The sequence below is a fragment of the Sesamum indicum genome, linkage group LG2 (assembly GCF_000512975.1).
Source record: "Sesamum indicum cultivar Zhongzhi No. 13 linkage group LG2, S_indicum_v1.0, whole genome shotgun sequence".
NCBI classification, from domain to species: Eukaryota; Viridiplantae; Streptophyta; class Magnoliopsida; order Lamiales; family Pedaliaceae; genus Sesamum; species Sesamum indicum.
This window is the reverse complement of record NC_026146.1, coordinates 3,243,946-3,258,315: the sequence shown is the minus strand read 5'-3', so window position 1 is coordinate 3,258,315 and position 14,370 is coordinate 3,243,946. Positions and strand designations below refer to the sequence as shown.

Genomic DNA, 14,370 nt, shown 5'->3' with positions numbered 1-14,370 from the left:
ATTAATTATTCATATCAATCATTTTCTGTTGATGTACATTTAAAATTAATTTATTTTATCAGTTTTGGTCCCTAAGTATTTGGAGACATGATTTTGATTTTTAATCTTCATAAATTGTTATGTTTTTCTGTCTAATAGTTAAGATTGGAGTTAAAATTAATGGAGTTGGAAAACACGGCCGACATAGCAATGAAGAACAGAGTCTGGCCGTGTTGAGCAAAATGACCGACTTCTCCAATTCCATTAATTTTAATCTATTGGATAAAAAACCGTTACCGTTTGTTAAGATTAGAAACCAAAGTCGTTGCTCAAAATACAAAATCAATTTTGGCCCTAGATATAGGGACCAAAAGTGTAATTTACCCCAGATCTTTCTACATATATTTTCATGAATATCCATGCTTGTTTTGTCAAATGAGCAACCTTTTCTGAGTGAAGCCAATAGTATCACTAGCCTACCAATTTATTTTGCACAATATGATAAATTAACTGGGCATGATTCCCAATTTCAAGAGAATATTGGTTAATTTTCAGTAACATATTATACCAATGTAGATGGGCAATTGGCACCTATACATCCGTAAATTGCATTTTTGGCACTTTGCGCCCTTTAAATAGAGAAACATGATGGGGGACTTGCACCTGAAGCAAATCCCAGTCAAAATTCCACTGGAAAATCCAGTGAGCCTGAAACCAGTAGGGGCTTTCTTGTCTCTTTAACTACCTTATGGGAGACTTGCTACATACTTGAGCAGCTCTGTGACAATATGTCAGCTTCATGTGGATCTTTGAAGGAATCCCATCTGCTCCAACTACTGAAAGAATTAGTTCAAAAGAACACAAAGACAATGAGAAGAGATGAGAATTTCAATTTGCAACCGAAAGATTATCTGGAAAGGAAAATAAGGATATTACTGATATTATCGATTCCGCTGCAGCAGCGTTTTCTTTCATTTTCATTTTTTCAACTTCGAGAGGCAGCCTTTGCAGCAAGACTAAAAACAAAGCAGGCAAGGCAACAGAAAGTTGAACCTCCTTGCACTGAGACAAGAAGATACAAATTGAAAGAGACAGTAATAGTTTATGCCTTGGAAGATTTTATCGTATAACATCTCAGGTTCCTACCAGTTTGATCTTAAATTTTAGAAGGCGGGGATGATGAATAGTTCCAGTAAAACAAAAATATTGCATATTCTACACGAATTAACAAAATATGGTTCAGCTTTCCCTTGTAATATTGCATTATTAGAGATGAGTATGTCTGTAGTTGACTGACCAGTGGAAATAGAATTTCACTATTTTTCTTCTGCCAATACTACTATAATATCGATATTTTCTCTTCTGCTAATCCAACTCATGATGAGGTAAAGTGAATTGATGTGATCGGCCTCGGAATATGCTGTAAAATAAAGGCAACGTGAATGTAGAAGAGCTTCTTGGGAGGTATTCATCATTAGAGCACAAAGACCAAGAAACTACAAAACTGAAAAGTGGGAAGAGGAGACATGTGACTACTTGCTTGCTTCTGACATGTCTTTGATGTTGTAGTCATGGATCTGCTTATCCTTTTCCACAGGGATGGATGACCTTTGATTTAATGACCATTTCTGGTAGGACCAAATTCATATAGAACATTCAACTTGTGTTTGCACCATTCTAATGCATCTGACCAAAGCACAATACAGCACACGATATCGAAAAAGATGTCGCTAAATCTGACCAGGACTCTTCTCTATTCTTCAGATGCAACATATGGTATTTAAAACCACAGTTAGTATGGGAGAAAACAATAGCAAGAGCTGATAATTTTAAAGGAAAATGAACCAAGCATGCTTCATTATTATCGAAGTAAATGCAGACTAGCACAATATATTACCTTGATCCCTGAAACTATGGCTGCATCAAGTTCTTCACTGACAGAAAGTTCTAGATGTCAAAGCCCTCCTAAAGCATATGTCAGGATCAAACCTGCATATATATAAATAAATATATTTATCATTGATTGGCAAATATTTGAGATGCTGCAAGAGGGATATATGAAAAACATGACAAGAATATCAAAGTGCTATGTTGAGAGAAAGCAAGAGAATGAGAGTAAATGCTTGTTTTTACCATTTTTCTTCTTCTTTTGATATCCAACTTCTTCTTTAGTACAACATGGGCCAAATTTGGTTTCCCTTCTCTATTTAGACCATATATAATATTCCGAAAGTTAATTGTACTCGGAATAATCCCATCCTGCAGCATTTCAGAAATAAGTTTGAAGGCTTCTTCAGACTTGCCTATTCTACAGAGGCAATCTATAAACATAGAGTAAGTCTTAAAATCGGGTGATGGGCCATTCTGTTTCACATGATAGAAAACATTCCAAGCATCAATAACCTGCCCTAATCTCACATATCCAGACATCAAAGCTGAATAAGTGACAATGGTAGGCTGACAACCCCCTTCTTTCATTTCCTCTAGAGTTTCCAAAGCTTTATTTATATTTTTCTCCTTAAGAAAGTGAATTATCAAAGCTGTGTATACATGGACAGTAGGATGGATCCCGAGGTGTTTCATATCTTTCATCTTTGCCAATGCCACTTCTAATTGTCCCCTCCGTAACAAACCATGAATCAAGCTACCATATGTGTACTGGTTCAGAAGATTCCTTTCAGGGCCAGTTTCATTCATCAAGGCTAAAGCATCTTCCAACTTCCCTGCCCGGCAAAGAGCTCTGAAATACAATGAGTAAGATAGTGGAATTGAGAAACCAAATTTATGCAAAGATTCAATAGAGCTTTTCGCATCTAATAGTTTATCGACTTCACATAAACAGCCAACATAAGTTTCAACCAACTCTTTATCAGGAGCACAACCAACTTGAACCATTTCTTGATATATCTTGATGGCCTCATCAACGTTCCTACCTTTTTTCCCACACAGAGTGGTGATCAAAAACTTGTATGTGCTTTTTGTTGGTTTGCAATCGCTAAGTTTCATCTCTCTGAAGTTTCTCAAAGCAATATCTGTCAACCCTGTTCGACCATACTGCATTATCATGATTGTCCATGTATCAGATGTTATTGAGCAACCTCTTCTTCTCATCTCATAGAAGAGGCTCCTCATTTGTTTAAAGTTTTTGCCTTGACCAGCAATTTTCATGGCCATATTGTATGATTGTTCATTGTGACTATAACCAGTTTGCTTCCCTACCCATGAGAAAAACTTTAAGGCAGTACTTATATTAAGACTGCATTTACGCAAAATTTCCACAACAAGCTCAGGCCTAAACTGGAAACAAAGTTCTTCCAACTTCTCTTGTATAGAGCACCAATCAGTTGAGGAAGATAAGATTTGGCAAACTTCTTGCATATCAGTATTTCTGGATAATTTCAATGCAGACTCTGGAAAGGAATCCGACAACCTTTTCTGAACTAGTTGAATGGATTCTGATTCTCCTGCAAGTTCCAGTCGATTGCATTCATCAGCATCTAGTTCCTCTCCACCTCTAGGATAAAAGGTAAAACCTCTCTTTATCTGCTTTAGCTTATTCAGCTTTTCTATGTCTCCTTTCTTCTCAAGGTAAGATGTTACCTGCCAAAAGATATCATCTCGAACATTTACTTTGCAAGCCTCCATTTCATCCAAAACCTTGGCGATCACATCTGTGTCAGAAACTTTACACAGCTCCTTTATGAATATTGTATATGATTTGGAAGTTGGTTTAATTCCTTTCTCATCCATACTCTTGAACACTTTCCATGCTTCAGAAACACAATTTTGCCGAAGATAACCAGCAGCAACAGCAGTTATTGCTACACTATCTAATTGGATCCCCGTTGCAAGCATCTCATTGTACAATTCCAAGCCTTTTTCAAATTCATTCTTCCAGAAAAGGTGTTGCATCAAATTTGTGTAGGTAGAGACTGAGATACTTCCAGATTCTTTTGCATCTTGGAAAAGATTAAATGCCTTGGAGACTTCATTTCTTCTCAAATGTGTGCTTATAAGAATTCCATATATATTTTGATTAAATACATCCCTTCTCTTCATTATTTCAAGTATCTCTATTGCATCTGCAATCCTATCTCTGCTACAAAGTCCTTTCACCAATGTCTCAAAAATTCCAGTGTCAAGGATGATATTCTTATTCTTCAAGTCACGAATTAATTCTAACGATTCTTTGATTCTCCCTGCAATACAGAAACTCTTCAGCATCAAAGTATAAGTGTGAAGTTCGGGAATCTCAGAAAGTCTTACCATGTTTTCACCAACAAAATGCACTGCAGCAACATCTCCACACAATGCAAAGCATTTAAGTAATTGTTTATATAATGCCACATCTAATGACACCTCATTATGCACCATATCCTTGTAAAACTCCAAAGCAAGGTCAGCTTTTCGAGCACTGCATAGCGCACGCAGCATTTCTCTGTAGGCAATTGCATCAGGTCTAACTCCAGCACTCTTCATTTCCTCAAACATCAACAGGGCTTTGCCAATCAGTTTTGCTTTCCCATAATGAGACACAAGAACAGTCCACGTCTTAATGTTCTTACAGGAATTCTTCTCCATTTCCTCAGCTAATTCCTCAATCAAACCAAACTCCTTGGCTTCCCCAGCTATATTTATCATAGTATTAAAAGTGTTCCCTGTGTGGTGAAACCCTTTACTGAATTTCACCCATTTGAAAAACCTCAAAGCCAAATGTGGAACTTTGAAGCACCTCTTCAGTACCTTCTCAACGACCTTCTCGTTATAGTCCAAGTCAGCATTTTCCAGCCTTTCCTCCATCGAGAGCAAGCCATTTTCGCTCCTGACAATCTCAGTCACCTTATGAACTATTGGGCTAACATCTTTTACTTCAATCTCATCCGATATTCCACTCCCGTTATTTTCTAACACCAAATTTCCCATCTTTCCATGGTCTCTTTTCTCGTCGGCATTTTGACAAGCACTTTGCAGCTGACACACTGATGTTTCTGCACTTTCCATATTGCCTCTCAACTGCGTTTCCTTGGATACTAAAAATCCATATGGCGCGTTTTTTTCGGCTGCAATATTTTCAGTTCCTAAAATCCCAAGAATTTCGTTGAAGAGTGGGCCAAAACTTTGTAGCTCTCTGGGGCTATCCAGGTCGGAATTTTTATCAATCTTTCTGGAATTTTGAACCGATTTTGATGACATGTTTGAATGGGAAGCAACTTGAACAACTCCAGGTGCACGAAAATGAGAATTGAGCACATTATTGCAAGAATTTGAATTTAAAACTCCAGCCTTAAATAAGTACCTCATCGTTGGTTGATAACAATTGTTCTTGAATTTGCAAAGGCTTCCTTTCCTGTCTCATGAATACGAGAACGGACCCTTCCTTTTAGCAGCTTATTTATTATAGAATATAAATTCATAATATTATTAATTTTATAATTTTTACTTTTGAATTATTTAAATTAAACTAATTTAAATATAATTTTTCTTCACACTTTAGCAATAAAATTGTAAATATTAAATTATTTTCCACAAGATTACATTTTGATTTCAAATTCTTTGTAAATCCATCAATCCAAATGTATGTATTCCTGGATTTGGAGTTGAAGAAAGAATTTTAAATACCTTTATATTAGAAGAATTTAAAATTTATTAATATTAAAAAAAATATAATTCAAAATTAGAACTAAACGATTTGAAATTCTCTTAATTTAGAACTATCCAAATAAATTTAAATGATTGGTTATTAAGAATTTGAAATATATAATTTTAAAATTTTCAATTCAAATGCAACTTAAAATTATATTTGAATTTTTGAATTTAAATTTGAAAGAATAGTTTGGTGAAAAAAATTCAAATGAATACATATTAAAGAATTGGGATAATTGCACTTCCCTATCTCGGGATTTGAAGTAATTACACGTAAATCCTATGTAGTTTGGAAAATTACATCTAATACTCATAGGTTTTGCTTTCATCTAACAAATAAGTTCATTTGTTAGTCAAAATTTAACGAATTTATTGATATTAATAAAAAAATTGGATAAAAGTTTATATTTGCTCCTGATTGACTTATTACCGATTTATTTCAGATCAAATATATATCTTCATACATTTATGAATGTGATGAGGTATATCTATACTGTTGTAATGGTAGTTTAGTCTTAAAAAAATTATTTGGCCTGTAAAAAGTCAGTAATAGTAAATTACTTTCACTCTCATATTTCTTCACGCGTTAATGCATATGAGGAGGTATATCTTCACCATTATAAGAATATTTTAGTTCGAAAAAAATTATTTGATCTACAATAAATTAGTAATAACAATCAAGGGTAAATATCAATTTTCATTTAATTTTTTTTGTTAATATCTGCAAATTTCGTGAATTTTAGCTAACGAAAGGGGCTTATTTGCTAGATAGAAGCAAATCTCATGGGTCCTATATGTAATTTCTCAAACTATATGGGGTATACGTGTAATTATACCAAAATCTCAGAGAAGGGGCGTTCAATTATCCCTTGAAATATTTGAAATCCTTTAAATTTAAGGATAATTACACTCCCCTCCCATTAGGTTTGGTATAATTACACGTAGATCCCATGTGGTTTGAAAAATTACATCTAATACTCCTGATTTTTGCTTTTATATAACAAATAAGTCTTATTGTTAGTCAAAATTGATTGAATTTGCTGACGTTAATAAAAAAAATAAATGAAAAGTAATATTTATTCTTAATTGAATGACTACTGCTTTATTGCAGGTCAAATAATTTTTTTCCGGACTGAATTGTTCTTATAACGCGAACGGTGAAAATATACTTCTTCACATGTATAACGCATGAAGATATATGAGGGTAATTCGGTCATAAAAAAAGATTTATTTGACCCGCATTAAATCAATAATAATTTTATTGGGGATTAATATAGATTTTTTTTATTGTTTTGTTAATATCAGCAAATTCAAAATTTTAACTTACACGGCACTTATTTGTTAGATGAAAGCAAATATCAAGAGTGCTAGATATAATTTTTCAAAGGGAGCGTAAACATCCCTTAAATTAATATTGTTCAAACAAATTAAAAAAAATTGTTATTAGAAATTTAAAATACATAACTTCAAATCCATCAATCAAAATGTAACATAAAATTCCAACTTCAATTTTTTTTCCTCCCACGTTTTACTTTTGTTTTCAACACTTAAAACTTTTACTACTGCAACAAATTATTTTCTATATTTTTTCAATAACGGTAAATAAATTACAATAACCTATCTCGATATGTTGGGCTATATTTTAATCAATAAATATATCGATATGATTAACAACGATAAATAAATTACAACAATACATATATATTGAGATAAATACCCATACATTCGATGGGACTCGAACCCATAATTTTAAACTTGTTCGAAAACCTCAACTTTAACCTTAATCATCGGACTAAGATAAAGACATCATTGGTTTTCTACAATTCATTTAAGAATAAAAGTAGAAACTATTACTAATATCCCCTTAATAGAATAATAATATATATATTTTTAATTATACATTGATTTAATACCATTAGCAATGAATAAATATAATTTCATTATACATAAAAATTTATGCAAAAATACAAATGCATTTTCTCACTTAAAACTAAATAATTGGAAATAAAAATAAAAACGCGTTCTTAACAAAGGACCTGAAATGCGACAAAGAGATGTTTGCCGACCCTCATGCCTCTTAACTTCCAAACCTCTCTGATTGCGGCTTCTTCTCTTCCCGCCGCCGCCGGAGCTGAGTTTCTCGGCCGGAAATCCATCCTATTACAGGAGGTTTGACTGAGAAAGATGGAGTCGATAGTGAAAAAGTATCAGCAGAAATTCAGGAGAGTAAAGGATGAAATGTGCCGGTGGGATGAGCTTCAGTCGCGCCTCATTTCTCAGTTCTCTAACGCCTCTTCTATCATTCAGAGGTTGCAGGTTTTGCGAAATCTCTCTCTCTCTCTCTGCGGATTTGCACACACGAACACGTTAATTTTTTTTTTTTCCATTTTTCTTATTCTGAAACTGTTGTTTTGGTAATTTGTTGTTTAGGTGATCCAAGATTGTAGGAACTATGGGGCTTTGAAATGTGTCGAGGACATAGAAAATGCTGTATTGGCAAAGCAAATGGAGTCCCTGCAAACCATCTTACTCTCAATTAACAAGACTATGTAGTTCCCTCTTCTCATTGTCCTTTTTCCCCCTTTTTTTTCATTTTTATGTTGTTGTGAACTATTTTCTCGTTTATTCTTGCTTGAGGATGGTAAATTTGGATCAACGGATGAACCTGGGGCTTTTATCTGATGTAGTGTAATTTCAGTGCATACATTTAATTTAAAATCGCTAGGCATGAGTCTTTTTTCTATTCTCTCTCTCTCGTTTGTTTTCGTTTTCTGCTTTCTATTGGCTTGAATTGTTGATTGTGCAATAACTGCAGTCCTGTGGCATTGGAAATAAAGATTATGTTTTGGATTTGTGGTTCTTCTGTATTCAAATAATAACTGAAAAATTGTTCACTAATGCTCTTTTTAAGTGTTCACAAGTTGTTATTCCACTTTTCCAAATTCTATGCATTTTATTAATTCAAAGTCAATATCTCGGTTTCAGTTATTTGTTGTTGCCACTTGAGGTGTTAGCTGCTTGTCTGCAATGATTTTTATTACATTGCTTTTGCATAACAAGCAGTAAGTTTTTTATGTTGAGCAATGGAATCTGGAAGTTGATGAATACAGTAGCAGGATAGTGATTTGTGTTTTCCCCTTTGTTTTGATCATTCTTATCCAGGGAAGAATTTCATGGAATTGTCTCTTCCCTTGAGAAGATAGTTCGTGATAGCAGGCAACTTGTGAAAGCGGGGTCTTCCCAGCCAACAGCAAAACAATTGAAGCAACGGGTTGGCGTAAAACCAACACTTGCAGAATGTTTAGATGGGCTTAGGCTTCTTGAGGAGATGCATCAATCAGAGTAAGGGTCCCTGAAAACTATATGTTACTAATTTTGTTTCTTCTTTTTTACCATGTTAGGTGCTCAATATGAAAGCAGCAATTGATAATACACTAACATTTTCTTGGAATATCTTGAAAAATGTTAGTCTAATTGTTACATTGAAAAATACAATCGTCTAATTGTTCGAGGTTCTTTATTTATTGATTTGATAAAGTTCATTGTGGAATCTGCTGTTATATCTGAGCTTTAGTATACTTAGCAACTAACCGCCCAAGCGAAATAGACATAATTACTCTTTAGGAACTAGTTTTTTCCACGAAACTGATATACCAAAGAACTGATCTTAAGGAAGAGCAGTGAAGTTAGAATTTCCTTTCTGAAGATTATGTATTCGTGGTTTTCGATTGTTCTGGTCAAATCTCCTACTAATAATTTTGAGGAAGTTAGTTATATGAAACACTTAACGAATGGACAATAAATGTGTGTAACCTTAATTGTTATATTTGGTGGATGTAAATATGAACTTACTCATACTAAGTTGCATCTTATTTTCTTGCAGGTACCTTCTTAAATTATCTGTAGTATCAGCACTTCCAGCTCTTGCATTGAAACCTAGGTATGCTAACCAAAGGCATTTTTTAGTACCATATAGCTAGACCCTGTGCTTTTTTCTTAAGCCCTTTCTGAAAGAATAATATTAAGTCATTTTGTTTCTTTAACTTGGAACACGTTATGAGAAAAAGTTAGAAAGTTTTCTTTCAGCTTTACAGCACTGCATCAAGATTTGGGAATTTTACACATTTTCTGGGTTATGTGTAGTTTCATACATTAGTTGATGTGAAGGTCTGATGTCTAGCTTAGGCAAAAAGGGAAGACTTGATGCATGCCGATGAACAATGAACTGAATGAAAAACTTTTAACCTTCCATGTTTCAATGACTTTGGAGATTTCATGTTCTGTTTGACCAGACATGACTGTATTCCTATCATTGTAACTGCCTTCAACTAACTGCTAATCAGTGTATATTCCCGTCCATACAAGTCAATCTCAGAAGATTGAGGCTGCCCTCAACTTTTCGTATGAAGGTCCAAACCTGTATTTTCAAACAACGTAGCTTATACTCCTGTTTTTTGTGATACTAATTCCTAGGTCTATCAGCCTGAGATTCTATTTTATTGTTCATTTCCTCTTTGCTTTTGTTATCCTCCTTTCCTATAATTTGGTGCTTCTGGATTCTACGAGATTTTTATTAATTTGTCTCAGCTCGTTGTGGCTTTATTTCGTTTCAGTGAAAGCGGTGATTTAGTCGCCCTTCAACAGCTCCTGGTTGATCAACCTAATATTCCCCGAGAGGAAGGTAAAGATTCAAGTTGAAACTTCTGATGTAAAAATATATCTTGTAGTTCCTAAAACGTAAATAGTTATAGTTCAGCACATGATTCATGACATCCAATAACTAGGTCAGAAGTTCTTATGGAGATCAAATATTCAAAAATTCAAAGGATAAGCTGAAACAAGCATGCATGCCGACTCAGATTTGTATTTTAGGATGAAAAATTATTTTTTGTGGAATTATCAAACGGGGCTGAGTCTTACTATAATGCTCCAAAGTTTAAATGCATAGGTTGAGTTTGTTGTTGCATCGTATTTTATCTCATGTTTCTGACTCATGTTTTCGTCTTCCATTCCCTCCAGTGCAATTCATATACGACATTGTATTTGCGGAAGAAATCTCTTGACACGTACCACATCACTGATCATTACATAAAATGACATTTATTTCCAAGGAAATCCCAAAGAAGGAAGATCAAGAGCATTCAACTACTTAAAGAATTGGTGAATCTCCTACATTGTGGCTGAAAGAAGCTGCCAGTTTATCACACCTCGAACATTAAGAACGGATATATCCTCAACCAGATCTCTTGTAAAGACCGTGGTAAAGATCATCATCCTTGCCCATTTGTAGAATATGTTGCAAGAAACTCTTGTTGAGTTTATGACTGTAACTTGTGTAACTTTTACCTTTTGAAACGGTTATACTGAACTTCCGGAAGCAAGAAATCGAATGTTGAAATACTTGGAAACAGAAGAAAAAATGCAGAGAAAAGAAGCCATGAACTTGGAAAGATTTTCAGTATTCTGTATTGAGGGTTATGAATTGATGGAGGGAAAAACTCCAGCTTATATACACGTGAAAAGCCACCAACTTCTCTGACTCCCTCCGCTAACAATCTGAATGATGTGGACCAATCATACAACGAACAAATGATAAGGCATATGAGCAGGTAAACAGCAGAGCAACAGAAACGCGTATAATGAAATCGTATGCAAGTAAAATGTGGTTTCTCAATCAGCCTGCATCAGCTGAAGTCCAGCTCCATGTCCATGGGAAACAGTTATCACTATGTCCCCTCGACAAGTGGGATTGGCTTGGACACCGTCACCTCGGCAAAAACATCAGCCAGCTGAGAAGAACCCGAACATGAGAGGAAGCCAAAAATCCCTCCATATAAGCATCAAGTTCACAGCACAATAAGCCTTCAGGCCAAAGGTACTTAACCACATGCAAGGGAGCAGAACATTGAGCCTCACATGGATGATTTAAAAACTGACTCATCTGCTGCACACTGTGAGAAATATCAGGCCAGGTGAAAGCTCAATTATAATAATCGGCCGACCAATTTTCTGTAATAATGCACCATTGTTAGCATTTAGTTTCAAGCCCTGGAGAAAAGGAGTAGAGGCTGCCTTAGTGTGCAACAATCCAGTATCCTTAATCATGTCAAACACATACTTGGTTTGAGCAACATAAGACCCATCGAGCAATTTCCAATCTAGGAAAATATCTGCCATTCCCAATATCTTTAATCGTGAAAAGATTATGCAGATACTCTTTAACATCTTGTATAAGATGCATGGAATGTCCGGTAAGCAAAATATCGTCAACTTAAACCAATAAACCAGGGTCAGGGGCCTTGGTGAACAAACAATGGTCATGTGCAGATTGCACATAACCACAATCCCCAAGCTTGGCGGTGAACTTCAAATTCCAATGTGGTGATGCTTGTTTAAGCTCATTGATCGATCGTTTCAATTTCATACAACTCCAGTCTGAATGGAATAACTATATGAAGGTTAGGAATGGCAATTGAACTCGATTTTTTGAGTCCCCATCCCAGGGCGAGTTTGGTACTCAGGGTTTGGGTCCTAAAATATTGGACCCAACTAGGTCCGGGGGTGGGTTACGGGTTTTATATTGGACCCGCCCCGGCCTATTTTTTTTTATTATTTATTCATATATAATACATATTAATAAAAAATTATAATATTATAGGTAAAATTTTAAATAATGTTACATATATCCAACTCTATATATGAAATACCAAAAGAAAAATAGTTGAAAATATATTATTTGTATTATATAATTTATTTTAGATTAAAAAAAAAGCTATGTTAAAGTACCTAAATTTACAATGATATTTAGTATTACTTATACAAAAAATTAATTGAATATATTATATGTATTATATAATTCGTTTTAGATAAAAAAAATATTACGTTAAATTATTAAATTTAAATTTATATTACTTAATTTAAAAAATAAAAATTTTAAATCGGGTGGGGCAGGGCAATCCCGGACGGGGTGGTGGGGCGGACCGGGGGGGGATGGGGCCGAGGTATTGGCGGGGCGGGGTGGGCTTGAGTCCAAGCAAATCCGCCCTAAACACGCCCCATTGTCATCACTACCGGAGGTAGGCATTATCCTACCCGGAACCAATAAGTACCTATAGTTATTATTTATATATCCTACCCGAACCCTACCCATACAACACCTATTGGTTCTTACTCATATTATACCCAAAATAATTGGGTTCGATATGGGTATATCTTACCTATGTTAAAATGAAAGAAACAATTATATGCTTTTCTATAATATCATCATCATAACTTAATACTAAATTAATTTTAGAAAAATATTTTATGAACTTGCAATCGATAAAATAAATTAGAAGCTATTCCAAATTTTTACATGTGCAAATTAAACATCGTTGTAATATAAATAATAATATGGATTTTTGTTCAAATAATTAACCATTATTAATCAATTACACAATCAATAATGAAAATCATATTGTAACTTTGAAATAATTTTTTTATCCATTTAAAATTGCGTTTAATATTAATTTAATGAGTTTTTTTTTTTAATTCAAATTCAAAAAACTTTTATCAGTTCCATATATTAGTCGAGCATAACTAATTTAAATTTTTTTATGTATTTTTTCATTCTTTTTCTTGTTACATTCAAATTAGTTTTTATCATAAATTTAATTTGGAGGTGCCACTACGAAAACAAAGATGACAAACTTGTGTGTGTGTATTTTTTTTTTCAAATATCGATATGTAAAAAAATTAATATACTATGCACAAAATTTATAAATTTTAAATGATAAGTAAATCGAGTTGATTGATATATAAAAAATTTCCAAATTCGATAAAATTTTATATCATTAGATTTTACACATTCAATACCCATACCCACGAGTAGTTTAGAATCTAGACCCTACCCATACCACTTATTTCAGTGGGTATGGGTCCGTGTTGGGTATAACATAAACTGATTGAATCTGGGTATTGATCTAACATAAAATTATTGGGTATAAATTTGGATATTACCAGTCCATTGACAGGCCTATTCGGAGGTAGCATAAAAAGATCCTCGTCCAAAGAACCATATAGAAAAGGCATTATTTAATATCCAAATGTTGAATGGGCTAATCGCGGGGTGCAACAATGGCCGAGAATAACCTAACAGTACCGCTTTGGCCATCGGAAAAAAACTGTTTGGTATAATTGGCCGCTAGCCTCGCTTTGTATCGATCCACACTACCATCCACCTTCAATTTAAGCTGATAAACCCAGTTGCAGCAGATGGGACATTTACCATCTGGTAGTGTGGTTAATTACCAAGTACTATTCTTTTCCAATGCCTCAATCTCACTGCTCATGGTCTCTACAAATTCTTGCAAGATCGACAAAAGATATGTATATGCAATGTTATTGGAATGAAGAAGTTAGATGCTTAAGTCATAGGTTTACAACCTGTCCTGTTCGGTCTTTACTTGGCACAAAAAAATGGCTCATCTACAAATTGTGTATGACATTTTGGTCAGTTTATCATAAAATATTGGATAGAAATCTAATAGAGACTAATGAAATGGACGAACGTTAAAGTTAAAGGATATTAATAAACTTTCAAATTATAAAAAAATATTTGTAATTATATCAATTTTTTTTTTAAAAAATTAACTGCCTGTAATGAAAATTTATTCTTATTTTCATTACAGAAGTAGAAGTTATTCTAAACACAGTCCAATTATTCTAAACAAAAAAGACAGGGTAGGTGGGGGGTTATATATACAGATG

The 14,370-nt window shown here is 34.1% G+C and overlaps 2 protein-coding genes across 8 annotated transcripts; one reads left to right on the top strand and one right to left on the bottom strand.

Moving 5' to 3' along the window:
• On the bottom strand, positions 472–5,326 carry LOC105178570 (putative pentatricopeptide repeat-containing protein At5g06400, mitochondrial). Of its 7 annotated transcripts, none has more exons than XR_002288258.1 (4): positions 2,113–5,326; positions 1,877–1,968; positions 916–1,737; positions 472–815 (listed from the first exon to the last, which is right to left on the bottom strand). XR_002288258.1 is itself a non-coding variant. In XM_020698743.1 (2 exons), exons 1-2 carry the CDS (start codon positions 5,278–5,280, stop codon positions 1,963–1,965), a joined length of 3,174 nt encoding a protein of 1,057 aa, XP_020554402.1. In that variant the 5' UTR covers positions 5,281–5,326; the 3' UTR covers positions 472–1,962. The 7 variants fall into 7 exon arrangements, 1 of the variants encoding a protein (XP_020554402.1); XR_002288260.1 differs by having other exon boundaries at positions 916–1,732; XR_002288261.1 differs by having other exon boundaries at positions 916–1,041.
• On the top strand, positions 7,664–11,003 carry LOC105178560 (uncharacterized protein At5g43822). Its single transcript, XM_011102057.2, has 6 exons — positions 7,664–7,938; positions 8,053–8,171; positions 8,785–8,964; positions 9,506–9,562; positions 10,236–10,303; positions 10,642–11,003. Exons 1-6 carry the CDS (start codon positions 7,807–7,809, stop codon positions 10,683–10,685), a joined length of 600 nt encoding a protein of 199 aa, XP_011100359.1. The 5' UTR covers positions 7,664–7,806; the 3' UTR covers positions 10,686–11,003.

Bases quoted from the DNA above. Each gene is read 5' to 3' on its own strand.
- LOC105178560 (XM_011102057.2), top strand. From the start codon at position 7,807: ATGGAGTCGATAGTGAAAAAGTATCAGCAGAAATTCAGGAGAGTAAAG. The intron at 8,172-8,784 runs GTAGTTCCCTCT...ATTCTTATCCAG, and splicing joins CTCTCAATTAACAAGACTAT to GGAAGAATTTCATGGAATTG. The intron at 9,563-10,235 runs GTATGCTAACCA...ATTTCGTTTCAG, and splicing joins GCTCTTGCATTGAAACCTAG to TGAAAGCGGTGATTTAGTCG.
- LOC105178570 (XM_020698743.1), bottom strand. From the start codon at position 5,280: ATGAGGTACTTATTTAAGGCTGGAGTTTTAAATTCAAATTCTTGCAAT.